At 50.9% G+C, this 20,536-nt stretch overlaps 2 protein-coding genes across 3 annotated transcripts in view; one reads left to right on the top strand and one right to left on the bottom strand.

The window, feature by feature from the left end:
• BCDIN3D (BCDIN3 domain containing RNA methyltransferase) overlaps positions 1–20,536 on the bottom strand; it is a 147,314-nt gene that overhangs the window by 102,656 nt on the left and 24,122 nt on the right. The gene's annotated exons all lie outside the window — the stretch shown is intronic.
• KRT80 (keratin 80) lies at positions 1,697–17,605 on the top strand. The gene is made up of 9 exons (XM_071729352.1): positions 1,697–2,192; positions 5,470–5,684; positions 10,666–10,726; positions 11,681–11,776; positions 14,139–14,303; positions 14,781–14,906; positions 15,001–15,221; positions 16,113–16,168; positions 16,250–17,605. The coding sequence occupies exons 1-9, from the start codon at positions 1,872–1,874 to the stop codon at positions 16,429–16,431; spliced, it is 1,443 nt and encodes a 480-aa protein (XP_071585453.1). The 5' UTR covers positions 1,697–1,871; the 3' UTR covers positions 16,432–17,605.

Raw genomic sequence — 20,536 nt, 5'->3', positions numbered from 1 at the left:
CAGGATGCAACATCCCTTGCTCAGTGCTTAACATCCCACCTTGCTCAGTGCAGGACACTCCTCCCGGCAGCTCTGAAACTGAATTTCACCTCCATCTCCTAGGGAGCCATCACAAAACTGTCCTCAGCACCCAGATGCAGCAAAAAACCTGCCAGGTGACCCCATGACCTGATGCTAATCAGGAACACTGATGTGCCTGCAACCACAAAGCCACAAGGAGATAGAGAATCTCACCTCACCTTGGAAGAGCCATGAGCTTTGTCATCTCCCAGCCATGCATTTTGGTTTAAACCTTAAAATGAACTCTCAGAATGAACCAGGAAAGTGCTCCCAAGGGTTCATTGAGTGAGGGACTTGGTATTCAGATGGAGCATTAGGGGAAACCCTGGTTAAGGTTTTTTTTGTAAGATGGGCAGCCATGTGAAAGCACACTGTTCTGGGCAAAATATTAAAATTACACTTGAAGGTTATCCCTACTGGAATGGCTCATCTTCCCTCTGAAGTCCTTCTTCAGACAGAAACTACTACATCATCAGATATGTTTCGTGTTGTAGCAGGTCTGTGACAGATCCCAGCTTTCACTTCACTTGGCAGGGAAATTCCCAGCTCATCTCCAGCACAGTGCAGAACCAGACTGAGAAACAGCAGCTTTCCCACAAAATAAAAAATCCCAGTTTGGGGCAGAGAAGACCATCATCACCTTTCCTGAGAGCTCTGCAATGCCCTAGACAGAAACAGTTGCTCTTCTGTCCTGACTTTTCACATGAGGAACCAAATTAAAGCAAAAAAAAAAATACTTTCAAGAAAGCCACGTTCAGCACTGATTTATACCTTGGTCCAAACAGGTATTTAAGGGCGTGCCAGCTGGGCAGCCTGCAGTTCATTAAAAGAAGTTTGGTTTGGTGTCTGCAGTGCCAGCTTTTAAGGAGCTTTCAAGGAGCAGGAGTGAGGCTGTCAGAGAGGGACTTGGGCACTTTTGGGATCCAACTTTGTGTCTCGAGGTTCAGAAAGTCTCCAGTGTTGCCAGACCAGATGAGTGGACTCTGGGTCACCACATCCACGGGTCTCAAGATGAGACCTTTCATCCCTAAACCACCCCGAGCCCTGGGAGCTTCCCTGATGTGCTTGTGTGGTCACAGGAAGAACCGTGAGCACCTCTGCTCACGATGAGCTTGAGATGTGCTTCCAAATTCCTACCCCTCGCCAGTTCAGACTCTTTCTTTGTAATTTTGAACACTCCCACACACACACACAAAAAAAAAAAAAAAAAAAGAAAAAACCCAACCAAACCAAAACAAAAAAAACCCCAAAACCTTCCTACAGATTTTGGCTGGAAAGCAGTCAGGGGCTGAGCCCAAGCTCCCAGTGCCAAGTCCTGGGGAAGCAGCTCTGCTCAGAGCCATCCTCCTCCAGCTTGCTGCAGCTCAGCACCTTTGATTCCTTTCTTCACCATTTAAGGATGAGGAAAGCAGACGCTTGGGGCCCAGCGAATTACCTGCCAGTGATTTGTTTTTGCTGCGAGTGCCTATGCCCTCACCACACAAACAACCTCCCGAAGAAAGGAGGGTACAGAGAGGAGGGAGAAGGAGAAAAAAAAAAAAAAAAAAAAAAAAACACACAACAAAAAGCCAACAGGTTGATCTGGATTACATCAACGGTTACACCCTCCTCCGTTTTAATGAACATAGGAGAACAGGTGCTTGTAATTCATTAGCCAACCCACGAGCTGAGGAGACAGGAATTAAGCCGACCAAACTCCTCAGCGTGCCACTGCTCTCCTTCCCTTTGAGGCAGCAGCAAGAAAACTTCATCATCATTTTTTTTCCTTCTCTCCTTCCCCTCCCCTCCAGCTGCAGAGCCACAAGCTGAGCATGACTAACCCTTGCCAAGCCTTCAGCAGTGGCTCCCTCTCCTCCTGGGAGGTGTCAGGGAAGATGAGCAGGGGAAAGGCAGCGTCTCCGGATCGCCGGAGCTGCCGCAGTCCCAGCGGGGTTGGCAGCAAAGGCTGCGGCCCCCCCGGCTTCCATGGGGAGCCTGGATCCCAGTGCTCCTCTTACCCCTCCTTCTCCATCGACAAGAGGCTCTTGGCCCCCGTGCACCTGGATCTCAACCCTGAATTCCAGGCCATCCGGCAGCAGGAGACGGAGGACATCAAGCTGCTCAACAACCAGTTCGTGACTCTGATTGAGAAGGTAAGGACAGGGCTGCTGGGAGCCAGGGGCTGAGGATGAGGATGGGGGTGGTGAAGAGCTCACCAGTTTCTCAGGAGGTTTCTGAAGGCCTTCAGCTCCCCATTGCCAGGCTTGGAATATTAGGCTAATTACCCAATTAGTTATTCCTGCAGCGTTATCTGGGTGAGCATCATCTCGGGGTGAAACTGGGCCCCATCCCTGGTCACCCCCTGTGCTGTCACCCTCGGGGTCCCTGGGGAGGACAGGGAGCTCTGTCCTTGGGGACACAGGGCCATGGGGACACGGTGCCAGCCAGAGGAGGCCTTGGCTCCCACCATGGGCAGTGACACTGATTCAGGGAGCTGCTCTCATTCTCCTCCAGCTGCTAAAGAGCTGGGAATTCATCTCTATGGCAATGTGGTGGGCAAGGGAGACCCCCCCCACACCACCCACCCACCCACCTCCCTGCCCTGTGGTTTTATTGTGAGGGGTTGGGTGCTTAGCCAAGAAGGTGTTGCTTTCATCTCTTAAGAGCCATAAGAAGGCAGAAGGTTTTCTCAAAGGAAAACAACTCCTCTGGCTGAGGCAGGTTTCTGCAGAGCCCTGGTGCTCTGTAAACAGATGGTAATCTCCCTGGAGGATTGCTTCACTCCAGTCTCCAACACAGGCACCCGATGCCAAGCTCCTGTAGCTTGGGATTAATTTTTGGTTTGTTTTGTTTTAACGTTCCCTCTGAGAGGACCTGAATTCACACTGGGAAGGAGAAGGGTGGGGGAAGCATCTCCCATAGCATCTCTCCCAACTGGAGAGTTAGGAACCAACTGCACCCACAGCTCCAAAAAGGCTTTGATGGTACCAGGAGCCTGACCCTGGATGGAGGGGGATGACGACCCCCATGGAGAGCCCCTGGGTCGGGAATCACCCGGGTGGGCTGTGTTGCACATGGACTGGTCCTCTGCCCACCCAGATTGAGAGGTTTGCATGGATGTCATCCCTGCTGAGAAACCAGAGCTCTGGAAAAAGGATGGGGGTAGGAGGAGGTGGGAGAAGACCACGCGGTGACAATATGGACCTGATCCATGCAAGCAGCTATGGAAGAAAAGAGAGAGTCTCCTGATCAACCAAATTTGGTTGCCTGCTGCTAAATGTGCATTCTGGGGCCTGATGGACAGAAGATACAAAAACCTCACCTGAGCTGCATGGCTTTGACTTTAGTGCTAGCACTTAGCTTTGAAGGCTGGAGCTTCAAGTGGGACATCAAGTGGCAAACTGGAGCCATCTGCCTCGGGCTCTCATTCCAGAGGAAAGTAATGACACTGCTTTGGCAAAGAGAACTCATCTTTTTAATCAGGAACTCCAATGGTCTCGAGCCTGAGCAGCTAATTCCTCAGATAATTGACTGAACTAACTTCAGGAATTTGCTGTTGCTGGTTTCTCAGCAGGCTGTTCCAGATTTATTTTCCATCCAGGTGGAAGACAGGGAATAGCCAAGTGATGGAGCCCCTGTTTGAAGCTCTAACTTTAGCCTGAATAGCACAGAGGTACAGAGACCTCTGAGAACCAAGCTTTGGTCACTTCTGGTCAGAAATTTGGCCAGATCTGAGTGATACTTCTGCTGTAAAACTCTTGTTAAATTACCTTGAAAGGAAGAAACCCTTCTGAGAGGGATGCAGTGGAAGCTGCTGAGCCCAGGTGGATGAGGGTGGTTTGGGAACAGAAAAGAAACTGAAGAGTTGGTGAAGGGGGAAAAGCAGAGCAGCTGAGGGTTTAGGAGCAAGGTCAGAAACTGAGACTTGATTTGATGGTCAAAGATGGACTTGGAACAACAGCCAATACCTTCAATCCTTTATCATCCCAGCAAGCTGCTGTTCCCTACAGCCAATCCCCAGAGGTTGATCCCAGCCCCACTGATCACTGCTTCACTGAGGGATGCTCCAGCCCAATCCCTGAGATGTCTCAGATAGAGAGACCAAGTAGCCCAATTGGCTCTTGGTAGCCCTGGAGGCCACTTACTTGTTCCACCTGCAATGTCCCTTCCTGGCTCTGCTGCAGCATCTTCTCTGGTCCTCAGCCTCCCACACAGGTGCCAGGACAAAGCAGCCACTCAGCACTGGGGCTGCTGATGTGCTTGGTCTGTGTTTGGCCAAGTTTTAAGCTCTTGGGAAGAAGAGATCAGGTCTCTGACCTGGAAGATCCCCACCGTGGCATTTTTCTACTGAAAACTGGGAGAGGATCTGAAGCTTTGCTTGGCTGCTCCCTGCTCCTGCCTCTCTCTGGTGGGACAAGAAGCATTTTGGGCAAGATGCTGTCTCTGCCCATGTGCATCTGTGCAGTTCAGCAGCTGAGAATCCACCCCTTGAACACACTGCTGCTGCCTGGGGCCACAGAAAGTTCAAGCCAAAGCTTGAAGGCCAAACAAAAGGTCCAAGGTCTGATGGCATCTGCCCCAAACTGCTCCCAGGGCACAGGTGAAGCTGCATCCTCCTTCTGGTGCAGATGCTCTGGTACCATCATCATCATCATCATCTCTGTGACTGAGTGGAGGCAACTCCCAACTCAGCAGCCAAAATGGGATGGAAGGAGTTTGGTTTTGTTCCCAGGGCAGTAAGAGAGGTGGCAATTGGATAATCAAGTTTGGCAAGAGTTTTGAAGGGGAAAACTGTTAAACACTGAGCATAATTCACTGAGATTGTGAATGTCAGGGATGAAGAGTGCCAGATTCACCAGCTGGGTGGATGGAAATGCAGGTCCTCCTCTCTCAAGCAGACAGACACAGGCACACAGCCCTCACGTGGAGCCTGTAATTATTCTGCTTCTTCTCCAGAGCTCCCATCAGCCTCATCTCTGTCGCTTTGCAACACAAACCAGGACTCTGATTCACTACTTAAACTTCACCATGGTGTAATCCCAGAGATTCGAGAGGAGTCACCTTTGTTTGTGTCACTCTGAGTTATCAGACACCCTGGGCATATGGGCATGACCTGGGGTGGACTTTCAGTCTTTGTTTCACTACGTTCAGAAGCAGAGGGGACCAGCACTGAACAATTCTTATTTTTTAGTGGCTTAATAAGCAGCGCTCATTTCTTTGCATGTGAACACATCCTATCAAGAAATTATTAAGTTGGCAATGTGTAAAACTTCTAAAAATCCCTGCAAGCCTCCATCCTCATGCCTCATCTTCAGGAAACTTCTCGTTTTTACCTGGAGATCCCTGCTGATTCCAGCAGCTTCTTGCTCCTCTCTCAGCTTTGCTTTTGGGTGTTGGTGTCACTCACGTTCTCTGAAACCTCTTCTGCAGGTCCAGTGCTTGGAGCAACAGAACAAGGTCCTGACAACAAGGTGGAACTTCCTGAAGGATCAAGACAATTCCCATTCCGAGTCAGACATCAAGGATATTTATGATCAGTACATGAGCAAAATGAGTCAAGAGATGAAGGAGCTCAACTACGAGCAGGAAAATCTCGAGTCAGAGCTGACAAAGGTCCTGAGCACCATGGATAACTTCAGAAGCAAGTAGGTGTCTGGCCCAGCCATTCCAAGGGGGAATGTTTGAAAGGTGTGGGTTCAGCTGGGGGCACAAAGAGGAGCCTGGGACTGATTTGACACAGCCAGCCTGTTATTTGCAGGATTCCTGGTTCAGTGTGCACAGAAGTGTTTGAGAAGTTAGCATCCTGGCCTCTTCTTGGTTAGCTAGAGATAAAAGGAAACATACAAAAAGTGACATATCAAAGAGTTTAAGTCATCTGAGAGATGCCTCAGGCCAGAGAGCAGCTCTGGACAGAATTACTGGGAATAACAGCAACTAAATCAGAGAAATGTTTATTCTTTGCTGTGTTATCACAAACCAGAACTTCCTCCCCAAACCATTTTATGGATCTAGGCTGCTTGGTATTAACAAACATCCCTTCCCACCCCTCTCACCCCACATTTAGTGCAGACTTCTGCTTTGACCAAAAAGCCAGACTTTTCCCCAGAAAACCTCTTGGCAGGAAATATTGGGGTGGCTGAAAGACAGAAGGGAGGACCAGCTGCCATGTGCTTATCCATGCTTCTGCCAAGAGCTTTGAGATCCTCAGATAAGAGCAGTTGTGATGTGCCATGGCTCATTCAAGAAGACAATGCTTTCCTTATTATTGGTGTCATTTGCATACCACAGGTGAATCCACAATTAGATACTTTCCCTGACAGTTACACCCATCTGCCTACACCAGATCTTGGGTGTCTTCCATGCTGATTGTAGCAAAGAGCCAAGTCTGGGCACTGTCAGGACAGAAGTGATGCTCAGGGCTGACCCTCCTGCTGGCACTGAGAGACATCACTGCAGGAATAACCCAAACCTGTTCCTGGTGTACAAAGTGATGCACAAATAATAACAGTGCCCTCCCCAGAGAGTTTAGCCCAAGGATCTTCAAGCTCTTTTGCAGATTTGATTAAACCAGCTCATCAACATCTCTGCAAATGAGGGAAGGACTGAAAGCTCTGCTTGACAGCCAGGTTAACGGAGCCACGGCAGGGAAATGTCCCAGAGGGAGCTGGGGGGAGCAGGAACAGGACTTAGGAGCTTGGTTCTTGACCTTATGCTGAAATCATTATGCTCAGCATCCTTCAAGAGGTGACACACTGATACCCAGGTGCCCAGAAATCCCTAAATTGCCCCTCTCTGCCCTTTCTCTGGGTGTTGCTTTCACTCCAAGTCTGGGGCTCACTGCTTGCTTTGCTGACAGGCAGCAACCCTGAGCTTGGATCAAAGCCACAACATGGGCTGTGCCACTTGTTTCCTGCCCTAAAAAGGTGAAGTCTTCTCCAGAGTGCTTGGTTTTCCTTGCACTTCCCCAAGCAAGTAACTGCTGTGTCACCCTCCAGTTATAAAGGTTCCTTCCTGGCTGGAAAACCTACAGAGAAAAAACCCTACATAGAAAAGTGGTTCAGCTGGTGAAGAAAATGTCAGATCAGACACCTGGATCTGCTCTCATAGTTTGTGCTCATATTTGAACTCAGTAATTGTCTCATTATCTGTCCACACCTGGTGCTTCTTTTCCAGCCTGATTTCTCAGGTGCTGACACAATCAGGCTCTGTGTTTCCCCTGCTTTTTGATTTTCTTGGACAGTTGCTACCTTATTGGGCAATGGGATAAGAAATGATAGGGATACCTTTCAAAATAATTAAAAAAAAAAAGAAAAAAAGGCTGTCTAGAGGAACAGAACCCACAAGGAAGAGAAGGATGCACAGGCACAGTATTAGACAGCAGAGAATCCATGACAGCCACCAGCTTACAACCAGCCCAGCTATTGGTCTGGTTTGTTCCTGCTTTCTGGGACTACACAGCCATGGGAAAACAGCCTTCAGCAATGGCAAATTTCTGCAGCATTTCCAAATGCTCCCCAGAGCACTTCTTGTGGAACCTTCCCCTCCCACTGCAAGGCACAGGCAGGGCCAGGGGTGACCTCTGCAGCAACCAGGCAGAGCCCACCCTGGCACTGGGTGCTGTTACCCCCCCAAACCAGTCCAGGGGGATTTCTGTGACAAGTGACAAGTGACAATCCCTGTGCTGCTCACAGTGGTTCAGCGATTCTGCTGCTTCTGCTGAGCCTTCTCCAGGCACCAACCCAACCCCATCCTAACCCACCCTGGCTCTGTTGAGTCCTTCCAGAGGCTGCCACAGCCCGATGGTTTTTCTGCAGCAAATGCTTTGCCTAAACCATGCAAATTTTGGAGGCTTCCAGCTCCTCTGGAAGTTTCTACTTCTCAGGGAAATTTTTCTTTTAGGGGGGGAGGATGAGGAAAAGCTGATAACTTCCCTGGCAGGTGTAGGAGGTCACGTTCTGATCCAGGCTTCCCCACTCCAGATGCACAGCTGCCAACACATCACTTCTGATGTGAATCTGGCTGTCAGGGCCCCCCTGTAAGGTCTTCATTTGTCTGTCACCTCTATCCAGGGACTGATTTCCAAAAATCACCCAGATAGAACAAGCTGGGACACTGGCACCTTCCCCTCAAATTAGGTTTGCCATTGACCAGCACTTCCAAATGCAGCCCAGAATGGAGAGGAGAGAGGGAAGAGGGTTGGAGGCTGGCAGGGGATCTCAAATCCTTTCTTAAGAAGCAAAGCCAGAAATGAAATTGTGAAAATAGCTCCAGAGGGATGACTGAAGTGTAAAACCTGCACAAGTGTTTGCTTCAGCTCCTACAGGGAACTTCTGATTTGGCACTGAGGAGATCCAGTGCAGGACAATAAGGGGCATACAGAGGATCTGTTCCTGAGATCCAGGGATTGGGGTAGTCAAATTTTACCCCTGAAAGTAACCACCCCTCTACTTCCAACCTCAGCAGTTGGTTTTCAGCTGCTTCCTGCCCCATTTCCTTGGTCCCCAAGAAGACAACTGACTTAATGCCATGCCACCAGGCTCAGATCCACCCCACCACTTTATCTTCCCCCTAGAGTAGTCTTGAAGATGCATCCAGAGAGGAACATAACCATAAAGCCTGAGATTTGCTTCACTTCTGATTTTGCTCCACTGCCTGTGGAAGGAGCCCAAGGCACCCAGACGCCTGTCTCAAGTGTGTCTTAAGTGGCTGACTGGAGCTGGGATGGATTTACACCTTAATGCCTGCCTGCTGGAGGATTATCTCTGAGGAGACAAACGCTGTGATGTGTTTGTGGAATGCTCCATCCCCATCTGAGTCATCTCCTGGCCCCAGGTCCTGCCAGAGCCACGCACGTCGGGCTGGCTGGTCCTGCTCTCTTCCAGGCAGGAGTGGTGTTTGCTCAATATGCAAGATTCTGTCAGGGTGAAGCTGCCCTGGCAGTCTGGGACAGACTGGGATTGGGCTGAGATGCAATGAGGATGAAGGAAGAGTGGCAGGCTGTAATTAAGCTCACTACATAGTTGCTGGCAGCATGGCCAACATTCCAGCTGGAGAGCAGAGAAACCAGACAGGTAAATCTTGTTGGCCATGCTGCCTGGCCCTGCAGCAGCAGGCAAGGAGAGGGTGAGGTTAACACCGTGGGGGGACTTGAGTAAAAGCACTGAGATGCTTAAGTGTAGAGCTTGGGACTGTCAGATCCTCTCCCTGCCCTCACTGCCCCCTTTGTCCAGCTCTAGGGAATTGGTTTTCATATTTCAGGGCAGCTTCTGAGTGTGTCTTTACCCCTTGTCCTGCAGCAGGATCCCCTGGGTTGGGTTTCCAATACTTTCTCTTCTTTCTGCTCCTAAGCACAGCTCCTCTTTCTCTTCTTTCTGCTCCTAAGCACAGCTCCTTTCTCCTAGAAGTTTGTACAACAGCAGCAAAGGCTCCCCAAAACAACCAAATTTGCCTGTCATTCCTGATTTTATCATCACTGGCAGCAGATGCCAGTTTAGCTCATTCCCAAAGCTCTGAGCCTTCTCTCTATCAATTTGGTGACATCTGTGTGGAGCACTGAAAGGTTTCCTTCCCAGCCTGGGAATGCTGTGTGTGTATCAGGATAAGAGGAGTCTGAGGTGTCCTGGAAGGGCAGGGAATCCACGACCTCCCTGAGAGTGCAGCAGAAGGGACAAAGTGTGTCCAGCAGCACAAAACTGGAAATAACAACCACCCATCCTTCCTGGCAAAGGAACCAACCTGCTGGGCATGCACCAGAGCCAAAAAAAGACCCTTTCTGGGTCAGGGAGCTGCATTCAGCAACATCTGGGCTGGCCACATGCTTGTCCCAAGAGCCAACAAGGGCTGGTGTGTTCCCTGAGCTTCCCTCTCATGGCTGCTGCTGGCTATCAAGAAATGCATTTGCCATTTGTCTTTCTTATGCTGGTCCTGCCTTATCAAACCTGTTTCTGAACACCTGCAGGGTTGGTTCCTCTGCTGGATATTTAGCCATTAGGACTCCACCCTATCCCATCAGGATTTTGTTACCTTCTGCTCTCTGGGCACCGTTTTCCATGATTTTGCTTTTGTCCTCTCTTACTTCACAAATTGTGTTACAGTTATGACACCAGTCCAGTAAACTTGCAAGGTTCACAAGCCGAAGTTTTCTCCCTGGAGAAGACTCAGCCTGGAATTTAAATGCTGAGGATACCTGAAAGAAACCCAAGAGGAAGGCAAAAAGTTTAGGAGTCTTTGGGCATGTGAATGGGTTTCACTCACCACACCCCACTTCTCCATGCTTATTCTCTCTTTCTGTGGCAAATTTAAGGTAACTTGAGGTTGCTTAACCCTCAAATTAAATGAGAACTAAAGCCACCTCCTCTCTCCTCTGGAGCTCTTCAGACTTCAGGTGCTCGTGGTGTCACTACAGAGCAGCTGGCATGGGGCACATTGTCACCACTGTCACCCTCTCTCTTCTCCAAGATACCCACACCTAAGGGACACCTCTGCTCACTCTCTTGTGTATGGCAAGGTGGGACATCTTAGCATGAGTGGAAAGCTTTAACACCAAAGGGGCCAGCAAGACAACCTCAAGCATCCCAGAGGCTTTCACCATGAGCACTTTCTTACTGCTTTTTCCTCTCTCCTTAGGTACGAAGATGAAATCCGTCTGTGTAGTGGCATGGAATACACCTTCATGGAGCTCAAAAAGGTCAGTGGCAAGAGGAGCTTTTCCCCTGGACAGGCTCTACACCAGCTCTGCATAGGCAGAGAAGAGCCTGGAGAGGCAGGATGGGCCAGTCCAGAGCTAGCCAAGAATCCTTGAAGCACCAGGAAGAGGTAATAGGGTGCTGAGGAGGAAAGGGAAGCAGTGAACACAGTCACCACTTCCATAAGAAAAACACAAGTGAGTGACCTGTGGTCATGGAGAAGTCCCAAGGCTCTTGGAGGAAGAGCCTGGGGGGTCAGACCATGCACCCAACCACATTGCAATTGCACTTGGCCAGACCTGGCCTGGAGGGGTCTGCACCCCAGGAGCCTCCGAGGCAACACCTCTCCTCCTTCTACCTCCTCTCCTCCTCCTCTCCTCCCTGCCAAGTTTCCTCTCAGAATGAAATCATAGGTTGGGAAAGGCTGAAAATTGATAAATGTGTTTGCTTTTGTTTCCTGTCGCACAGCCACACCCTGGTTAAACATCCCACCCCAGCAGGAGCTGCCTTTGAGTAGCAGCTGAAATGGGAGGCTTTGTGCCCGGGCTTTGCATTCAAAAACTAAATCCAAGGTGGAGGAATGCAGGGTATTATTAGACAGAGGAAACGTTCCCCACAAATGATCATTATTGCTAATTGTATGTTTTCCCTGGCACACTCATCAGTAAGGGCAGTCCTGATGACTTCTCTGGATGGCATCAGTTTTCAATACCTGTGCTTTTTGTGGTGAACAAAGGATGAGTGGGTATGGACCAGCCCTACCTGTTTCCTTCTCCACCCTGCCTCATTTGAGACTTCCACCAAAGCACACCTGAAAAAAAACAACCCCAAACACCAAAAAAACTGTGGAGAGAAAAAAAATCTCCCTACTCATAGAGCAGGAGAGCAGATGCAGTGGGAAAGACTTCTTACTACAAAGACAAACCAGAGATTAATGCACTTTCCATTTCCTGTAGGACTTAGACGTGAGCTCCTTGCACAGAACTGAGCTGGAGGTGAAACTCAACGGGCTCCAAGAGCTGATGGATTTGAAAAAAACTGTCTACGAGCAGGTAAAAACACAATCTGGAGCCTTGCCTGGGAACACACAAGCTACTGTGCAAAAAAAGTGCACAATTCCCCTACAGAGAAAGCCTTGTTCTGGGTTTACACCAAAGTGAGGCCTCGTCCAGAGGAGCTGCATGGAGTTGCAGCCAATTATTAGATGGCTTAGGGCAGGGTCTCATGAGCTGAACTCCTTCCCTTAACCAAACCAACCCCACTGTAAATTTGGGCAGTGTCCCTTCTGCCCCACAGCTCCTGCTCAGAGGCTGCAGGAGTCTCCTTGCAATCCTCAGGAACCCCCCAGCTCCCTGGGTTGGGGCTCAGCTCCCAACCCCCCCTGTCTGCCCTTCTTTGAGACCAGGCAGCCCCAAGTCATGAGAGAGCTAAATATGATTCTACCCAGGTTCAGAGGCTGGCAGGAGATTGGGATGAGCTGTGGTAAAGCTGGGGGAGCTGCTGGATGTTCTGTAACGTCACCCAACACACTGCACATCCACTGAAATGACCCCTGAACAGCCAGGTGGGATTTCACCAAGGTGGGAAGGGTAGAGAAAGAGTCTGCAGCCCTTCAGACAGACCCAAAGCATCCTCTATCTACTCAGACTCAAGTGATTTCAGCCACTTACTCAGAGCCTGTGAAATGTTACCAAGCAGGCTCAGCAATGTTTTGGGAATACTAATGATTTGTCTGAATTCTACCAATACAAGCAATTAAAATGCTTGGCACAAGGATGTTAACATTGCTCGTGGGGAAACTGAGGCACAGACAGACAGAAGAGCTTGGGTAACACTAGAACTGCCTTAGAACACATCCCCTGCTTGTCACTGACCACCAAGTGCAAGGCAATTCACAGGGGTAGTTGGAAATCAGATCCTGCAATGAGGAGTTTCTTGAGCCCATTTCCTCCAGGTTCCACTCTGCTGTCCTGGCAGAAAGATGCAATTTTATATATTTTTTTTTTAACCTGTGCTTCATATAACGAAATTTTCCCCCCTTCCTCCCTCTCCAAAGCACGTTTTCAGCTCAGTCATTTTCTCACCCATGCCTGTTGATTTGATTTGACTGACAACAGAAAAGCACAAATACCCAGCACAAGGGCAAATAAGGAAAACTTTGCTTGACAGCTTTGTACACAGCGTGATGGTATGAATCAGATGGAAATCCCAGCCTTGATCCTCATTAATTAATAAACAAACCAGCAGGTTCTTTATTTCCCCCCCCTGTGGCAGAGGATACTCAGATATTTGCCATAAAGAGGCATTTGCTATTGACCTGCTCAAAGATTAATAAAGAGGCTCAAGGATTAAACACTAGTGGGAAAAAATACACTGATAATCCTGCTTTTTGGAGGAGCAGTGGAGTGTTTTTCTGCTATTCACGAATCACCATGTCTGGGAGCCCTTTTTTTCTCCAGTCAGGGGAAGGGAAGGCAAACAAGGGGTACAAATGCTTCTCCAAGAGATCAGAGCCCTCAGCACAAAAGGGAAGCAGAAAAACCTCAGGATGAAAGGTAAAAGAAGGGGAGAGATGGATGTTGCTTCTTTTTAACCCTGGTGTACATCAGAAGCAACTGCAGAGATGGAGATAAGAGTGAAACCCCTGCAGGAGCCATCTGGGGGTGGGGGGAGCTGCCAAGGGAATGTACAAACCATCTGCCCAACATCAAGTCGAGTCTTGCCTGGAGACAAACCACCCAGGAGTGCAGTTTACTGGCAGGGATTAAGGGTCCTTTTCAGATTAACTGAGAGGAGGCTCCCTTCATCATTGTTTGGTGTCAAGGTGTGACAGTGACAGCAATCATGAGCAAACATCCCAGGCAGTGACACTGCAGCCTGGGTGTCTGTGTTCCTGCTTCCCCCATCCTGGCTGGAGCACGGGAGCAGTTCTGGGGTGGGACCCAGGTCTGAGAGTGATGGATGTTTGCAGAGGAGGGAACTGCTTCCCCCTTCTTTTACCATACACAAAGCAAATTATGGCAACAGCCTCAACCTCTCCAGGTACTGGGGCTGAGCTCAGCAAAGGCACCACCAGTATCAGGCAGGATGCTTCCCAGTGCCAGGCAGGGTGCTTCCCAGTGCCCCAGTCCTTGCCCACCCTCTGAGTGGTGATGGATACAGAAGCAAAACCAGCAGCTCCTCCTGATGAAGCACAACTGCACACTTTGGTCAGACCCTTAACAGATTGTAGCCAAAGGTCCCAAACCAACACCCCAACCTCAGTCTGGGTTTTATGGAGAAAATAACAGCAGCTTCCAAGCTTTGCAGACAAAACTTCTGAACTCTCACCACCTGCCAGGCTTCAGCCATCCTCTGGCTTGCAGCTTTGTTGACTATTTGGTGTTTCAGTCCTGTTTTCTTTTTGCTGTTCAGGAACTCGAGGAGCTGCTGACAGAAATCAAGGACATTTCTGTTGTCCTGGGAATTGACAGTGCTTGCAAACTGGATATGAGCAGAATTGTGGAAGAAGTGAGGGCCCAGTATGAAGCCCTGGCTCTTAGGAGCTGGGAGGAGGCTGAAGCTCTTACCAGAAGAAAGGTATTTGTCTGCTTATCTGATTGATACTGGGGAGAGGCAAGGAAAGAAGAGGGAGAGAGATCAGCCTAGAAACTACAGGAATCAGCAAGATGTGGAGGGACAGACTACACCTGGGGATGGAGGGAGGGACAGAATGCTAACCCAGGTCAACTCCTCCTCACTCAGGTGTGTAAATTGGGAGTTTCATAGCTCCAGGCTCTCCACACCACGGTGGAGAAAGGCAAGGCCATCTCCCAGTGGTAGCCTTGCTACCTGGGGTGCAAATGACCTTCCACTTCTGCTCCTCCAAACAGAGCAAAAATGAATTAGGGACCACGTTCTCTACACCTGGCAGAGCTGCAGCCAGAAGAGAAGGAGCCCTAAGCCTTCCATGATGTTTTTCCCCAGTTAGTTGTTTCTCCTGAAGGGCAGTGGGAATCCTCCCAGGTTGCTTTGCTAGAAGACAGGCAGATAACCCCCCTTCCATCTCCCCTGCAGCTGAATGAAGGCAACACCCAGTCAGGTACCTACGGGGGTCACCTTCTCGACAGCCGCCGGGAGATCGCGGACCTGAACATCCGGATCCAGAAGCTGAGGTCCTGCATCGTGTCCCAAAAGAGCCAGGTGTGTCCTGGGGGGTTGACAAATCTCTGACAGACAGGTCTGAAAGGACAGCACACCTAACACCTCCACCCCCCTTTTCCCTTTGCAACACCAGTGCCTGTATCTAGAGGAACACATCAAAGAAGCAGGGGAGCACGGAGAGATGGCCCTCAAGGATGCCAAAGCCAAACTCTCCAACCTGGAAGAAGCCCTACAAAAGACCAAGGAAGATATGGCTCACCTGGTGAAGGAGTACCAGGAGCTGATGAACATCAAGCTGGCACTGGATGTGGAGATCCTCACTTACAGGAAGCTGATGGAAGGGGAGGAGAGCAGGTAAGAAGCCGGGCTGCCTTGTGCCTGTAGTGGGGAAGGCAGAAAGCAGAGAACCCAAACTTTGAGTCTGGTATTGAAGGTTTGATCAAAGAATGAGCAAATCATAGAATCATAGAATGGGCTGGGTTGGAAGAGACCTCAGAGCTCATCAAGTCCAACCCTTGCTCCACTCCCCCTGTGGTTCCCAGCCCATGGCACTGAGTGCCACATCCAGGCTCTTTTGAAATATCTCCAGGGATGGAGAATCCCCCCCCTCCCTGGGCAGCCCATTCCAATGGCTGAGCACCCTCTCCAGAAAGAAATTCTTTCTAATGTCCAACCTAAACCTCCCCTGGCACAACTTGAGACCTCTTGTGCCCTCTTGTCTTCCTGAGAGTTGCCTGGGAGCAGAGCCCAACCCCCCCCTGGCTCCAACCTCCTTTCAGGGAGTTGGAGAGAGTGATGAGGTCTCCCCTGAGCCTCCTCTTCTCCAGCCTCAACACCCCCAGCTCCCTCAGCCCTTCCTCACAGGAATTCTGCTGGATCCCTTCCCAGCCTCCTTGCTCTTCTCTGGACCTGCTCCAGCACCTCAATCTCCTTCCTGAGCTGAGGGGCCCAGAACTGGACACAGGACTCAAGCTGTGGCCTCCCCAGGGCTGAGCACAGGGGAAATCCCAGCAGTCCCTCATCCCTTTTTCTTGCTCTGAAGTTTCCCTTCCAGTCCCCAGGCTGGGGGGTCCCAGCACTTCTCTCTCTTTACCCAGATGGTGTTGGTTGAACCTTCATAACCCAACCACGCACTCGGCTCTCCCCACATGGCCCAGTTCACGTGGGGCAAACTCCAGTCCCCTACATCCCTCTGGCACTGCAGAGGTCACCCCATGTCCTCACACTCTGTCCTTTCCTTCACAGCATGGAGCAACCAATCCCCACAGTCATCAGCACCATCCACTCCAAGCCAAGGCACCGTAAGTGGTTTTATTCCTACAGCTCAGTGAGGCAGGGGGGGGAATGAAATGTTTCTAACCTCCCCCCTCTCCTTCCCCCAGTTTCTGCCAGCACCTTGAAGAACTCCAAGCTGTTTGCACGAGGAACCTGCAGCCCCCATGGGGAGATGAAGCCAAATGGAGGCAGCTCCAGGAGCCACAACTCAGTGATGCCCCAAGCAGACGGCTTTGCCAGCAGTGCCCAGCCAAAGCTCAGCTCCCTGCCCACTGCAAACTGCTCCTAGGAGGAATGGAGCCCCCACAGCATAAGCACAAGACCTCGTGGCATCTGTAGCCACACGAGGCTAAAGCACTTTCTCTGGAACTCAAGCCAGCGTCCCAGGGACGATGGATGAGGGTCCGCTCCAGGCTGTCGCTTTCAGGTCTGTCCTTACAGCATCCCAGTTCACCTCTGTTTCCAGTTACAAGCAGAATCCAACCCAGGATTTTAGAGGCTCTCCCAGTTCATGTCCCCACACCAACACCTTCCTCTCTAGGGCAGTTTCCCCAGAGGATTTGCCTTCGTAGCCTTTGAGATCTACCAGTGGCAGGAAGGGAAAGGATTTTTACAAAAGCTTTTAATGCAGCAGCCAGAAGCCACCAACCCTTTACCAGGGTTACAAAATCCTCCTCTCTACTCTCTCTGTGCCTGTTGGTCACTGATGTGGCTTTCAGAGGAAGGCAGCATCGAGCTTTCCAACCATGCTGCTGGGGAGATGCAGATAAACAACACGAGCTGGGTGGATTTGCAACATCTGGATTTGCAACATCTGGATTTGCATCTCTGGTGACAAACATGCTGGCTGTGCTGGGGATTTCTTGGCTACTTCTGAGCATTTAACTGTTTTTACTGCCTTTTGGGTGGCCTCTCCTTCCTTTCCACGCCACCAAAGCTAAAATTCATAACATTTTCACAAGCCACCTCTCTAGCCAAGAGCATCTCTGCCCATCTCACCCACCAGCATTCCAGACTCCACCTGCAGTGGTGCTGGGCCCCAGGAACGGGATATTGGTTCCCACTGAACCTCAACAAGCAGGACTTGTCTTTGTATTTATTGAACTTACACAGCAGCTTTTCCCTTTCCTGGCTGACACCAGCCCATGCCCAGCAGTCAGGGCTGGAACCAGCTCTGGAGATGCCACATCCCAGGGCAAGGTGGGGAGATGTTTCCATGGGCATCCCTGAGGGCTTCCTGAACACTCAGCCAGACAGTGTCCTGCAGTATTTTCCTTCAGGAGGTCAGGCTAGAGTTCCCAGATTTGGAGTTCCCAGGAGGAGTTGTTCACAGTCTCTTGGCAAATTCCCATTGAGTGCACCACAGTATTCCCACGTTTCTGGAGGATAATCCATGTAACCAGAACACCACCTCTCCAAGGTTATGGCTGCTAAAATAAAAGTATTCATGTCTCACATGGAAAGCTTTGGATTGTTGGGTTTGTTTTACAGATTTCTTACCACAGCCCCCCTGCAACAACAATTCCTTGCCCAGTGGCCAGCAGGTCTCAGCCAAGGGCTCTGGCTCTCCTCTGGCAGCTCAGTGAAGCTGAAATTCCTTCCCAGGATAATTTGTTTGGTCCATATTCCCAGGGAGAAGTGCACTGGGCTGGAGGGGCAGGCATGGCACCAGTGCAGCCAAAGCTTTGGGAATTTCACTCCTTCCTCTCTCTCCAGGCTCCCAAGGGGCTTTCAGAGTCCCAGAGGGTTATTGCACCAGGTCCCCCCCTCCCCAAACTCATCTAACACAGAGCTTCCCCTGGCTAAATTCTCCCTGCACCCCCTGCTAAGGGGGGTTCTGAGCACCCAGATCCATCCTGGGGCCCCACACTTCACCCCAACCCCTGGTGCCAGAGGTGCCTTTCCAGGTGAGTCCCTCTGGGTGGTTTGGAGCAAGGAGCACCAAGAAAACCCCAACCAGACGAGGTCCTCAGAGCTGCTACGAGGACCTAAGGTGGGGAGTGTCTGATTTTTGCTGCTGTTTGCTGCCAACCCCAGAGAAATTGCATTTTCAGGGAGTATGGGGGGCAGAGGGAAGCAGAGTCCAGGCCAGCAGACAGAGCCATCAGCTCTTCCATCTGGTTTCTCCAAATGGCAAAGTTGGGAAAGGGGGTTTGGGGGTGGCTCAGGGTGAGCTCCCCAGTGGTGTGAGATGTTCCCAGCTCAGGAGGATCCCATCAGCACCCAGCTTCCCCTGGATGCAGGACCCAGCAGAGCCCCTCCAGCAGGAGGAAGGAACAAGGCTGGGGTTGTGCTGCAGGACATCAAAAAGTGCAGAAGGGCCCCGTGGAAAGATTGCTGGGAAGAGCTGGGGGGAGCTGAGGAGAAGGAGAAACCCGGAGCTCCTGGTGCCCAGAATGAAACCTGAATGGGAAGGGAAGGCTCAGGACCTTTGTCCACTCCCCTTGGGAGAAGTGGAGCCCAGCATGGACACAGATACCTGCTCACACTCTGCCTGGAAGGGGCTGGAGCTCAGGAGCAGCCCAAGCTTGCAAGAAAAGGGTTTCTGGCTGTTTTCCCTCCCTGCCATATGGGGTTTGTTTTGTTTTATTTTGCCACTTCAGAGCCTTCACCACCCAGGGGGGCCAGAGCAGGGGAGGGGGAAGCTGGACTCCTGGGTTCTGTCCCTGTTGTTGGATCCAGGAAAGGACCTGACTCACTATTTCTCTGTCTCAGCCACTTCACTGCTCTGTGCCTCAGTTTCCCCCATTAGAAAGTGTCTATCAAACCACCTCCCACCTGGACAATGATTGCATGGAACAGAGTGATTCCTGCACACCACTGATAGGAGCTGAGCCATGGCTGAGACACTCACATTGCTTTGGGACCCCCAGATCTTCCCCACTGCCTCACCTGAAGGACCAACCCCTTCCTCAGGGGGAATTTCTGGAGCTGTTCTTACACCCAAGACACAGCCAGCCCTAAACCTGCATTAAATACATTAAAACCCTGCTGGGGGAGGGCTTTTGGTTTAGAACTTGAAGAGGGGCAATGGTTTAGAACTTGAAGAGGGGAGATCTAGGGTTAAACACTAGGAAAAAATTCTTTCCTGTGAGGCTGCTGAGCCCCTGGCCCAGGCTGCCCAAGGAAGCTGTGGCTGCCCCATCCCTGGAGGTGTTCCAGGTTGGATGGGGCTTGGAGCCCCCTGGGCTGGTGGGAGGTGTCCCTGACCATGGAGGGGTTGGAACTGGATGAGCTTTAAGGTCCCTTCCAGCCCAAACCATTTTAGGATTCTGTGACAAGTACTGGGGACATTTTCTGTTGTTTTTTTCCCCTCATTCAGTGAAAGGCATCACACCCCTTAAGTCTTGCTGAGGCACAGAGCTGAGATGGTACCAAGTGGGTGGTACCATCAGCTCAGGATCTTGGAATCCCTTTCAGGGTGCTGGGGGACAGTCCTGCAAGGGACACAGCACCCACCACAGCAGCCAAGAGATTGCAGCTGAGGGGTTGGGTGGAATAAAGGGAAGTTTGTCCCTGTTATCTGGTGAGCTCCACCTCTGCAACCCAAGGCACAGCCATCTCCAGGTAAAGCCATCCCAGTTTCAGCTGTAGGAGCCTTCCCAAAGATGAGCTCAAACCCTGCCTGGAGCCAAAGATTGGAACATCTGCCCCAGCGTGGGGAAAGGAGACATCGGGTGGCCAGGGCACAGCCCAGGGGCAAAACTCAGGGTCAGATAAATAAAAGAAAATAAAAGCAGGGGTTAGAGCTGATTTTGGTGGGACAGACTCTGGCAGGGAAGATCACAGGGGAAATATTCACCTCTGCACAACAGCAGCTGGGCTGGAGTCCAGAAGAAGAATCCTGAGCAGCCAGAGGGAAGTGCCAGAGCTCCTCTGCTGCCTCCCAAGCCGGGAGAATCCGAGCCCCAAACCTCATCTGAGGGCACCGCATCCCTGAGCCGCCTCATCCAGGGTTGGGGAGCACCCAAATGTGAGCTCCAGGCTCCATCTCCTGGGCAGAGGACACCACTGCAAACTCCTCAGAGTTATCCAAGCCTTAGAGAAGCTGCCACAACCCAAACAACCCCCTCCTTCCTTCCAGCAAGCTCAGACTCCCAGGAGAAAGGAAAAAAGAGCAAGAAAGAGGCCACCAAAGTGTGATCAAGGTCAATCCTTGTCTCCTTCCCTGGAGACATCCAAATCCCACCTGGATGTGTTCTGTGTGACCTGCTGGAGGTGACCCTGCCAGGCAGGAGGATTTTCTGAGGTTCCTTCCAGCCCCTCACTTTCTATGGTTCTACAATTCCCTGGATGCTTCGTGGGGCTACAAAGGGAATGAGGATCCTGAAGTATATTCCTCACCCACCAAGATCTCCCATCCTGGTGGGAATGGTGCCTGGGACCCTGCTTGG

Source organism: Heliangelus exortis, chromosome 31, assembly GCF_036169615.1.
Source record: "Heliangelus exortis chromosome 31, bHelExo1.hap1, whole genome shotgun sequence".
NCBI lineage: Eukaryota > Metazoa > Chordata > Aves > Apodiformes > Trochilidae > Heliangelus > Heliangelus exortis.
Note: the sequence above shows the minus strand (reverse complement) of the source record. Positions and strands in the feature narration are given on the sequence as shown.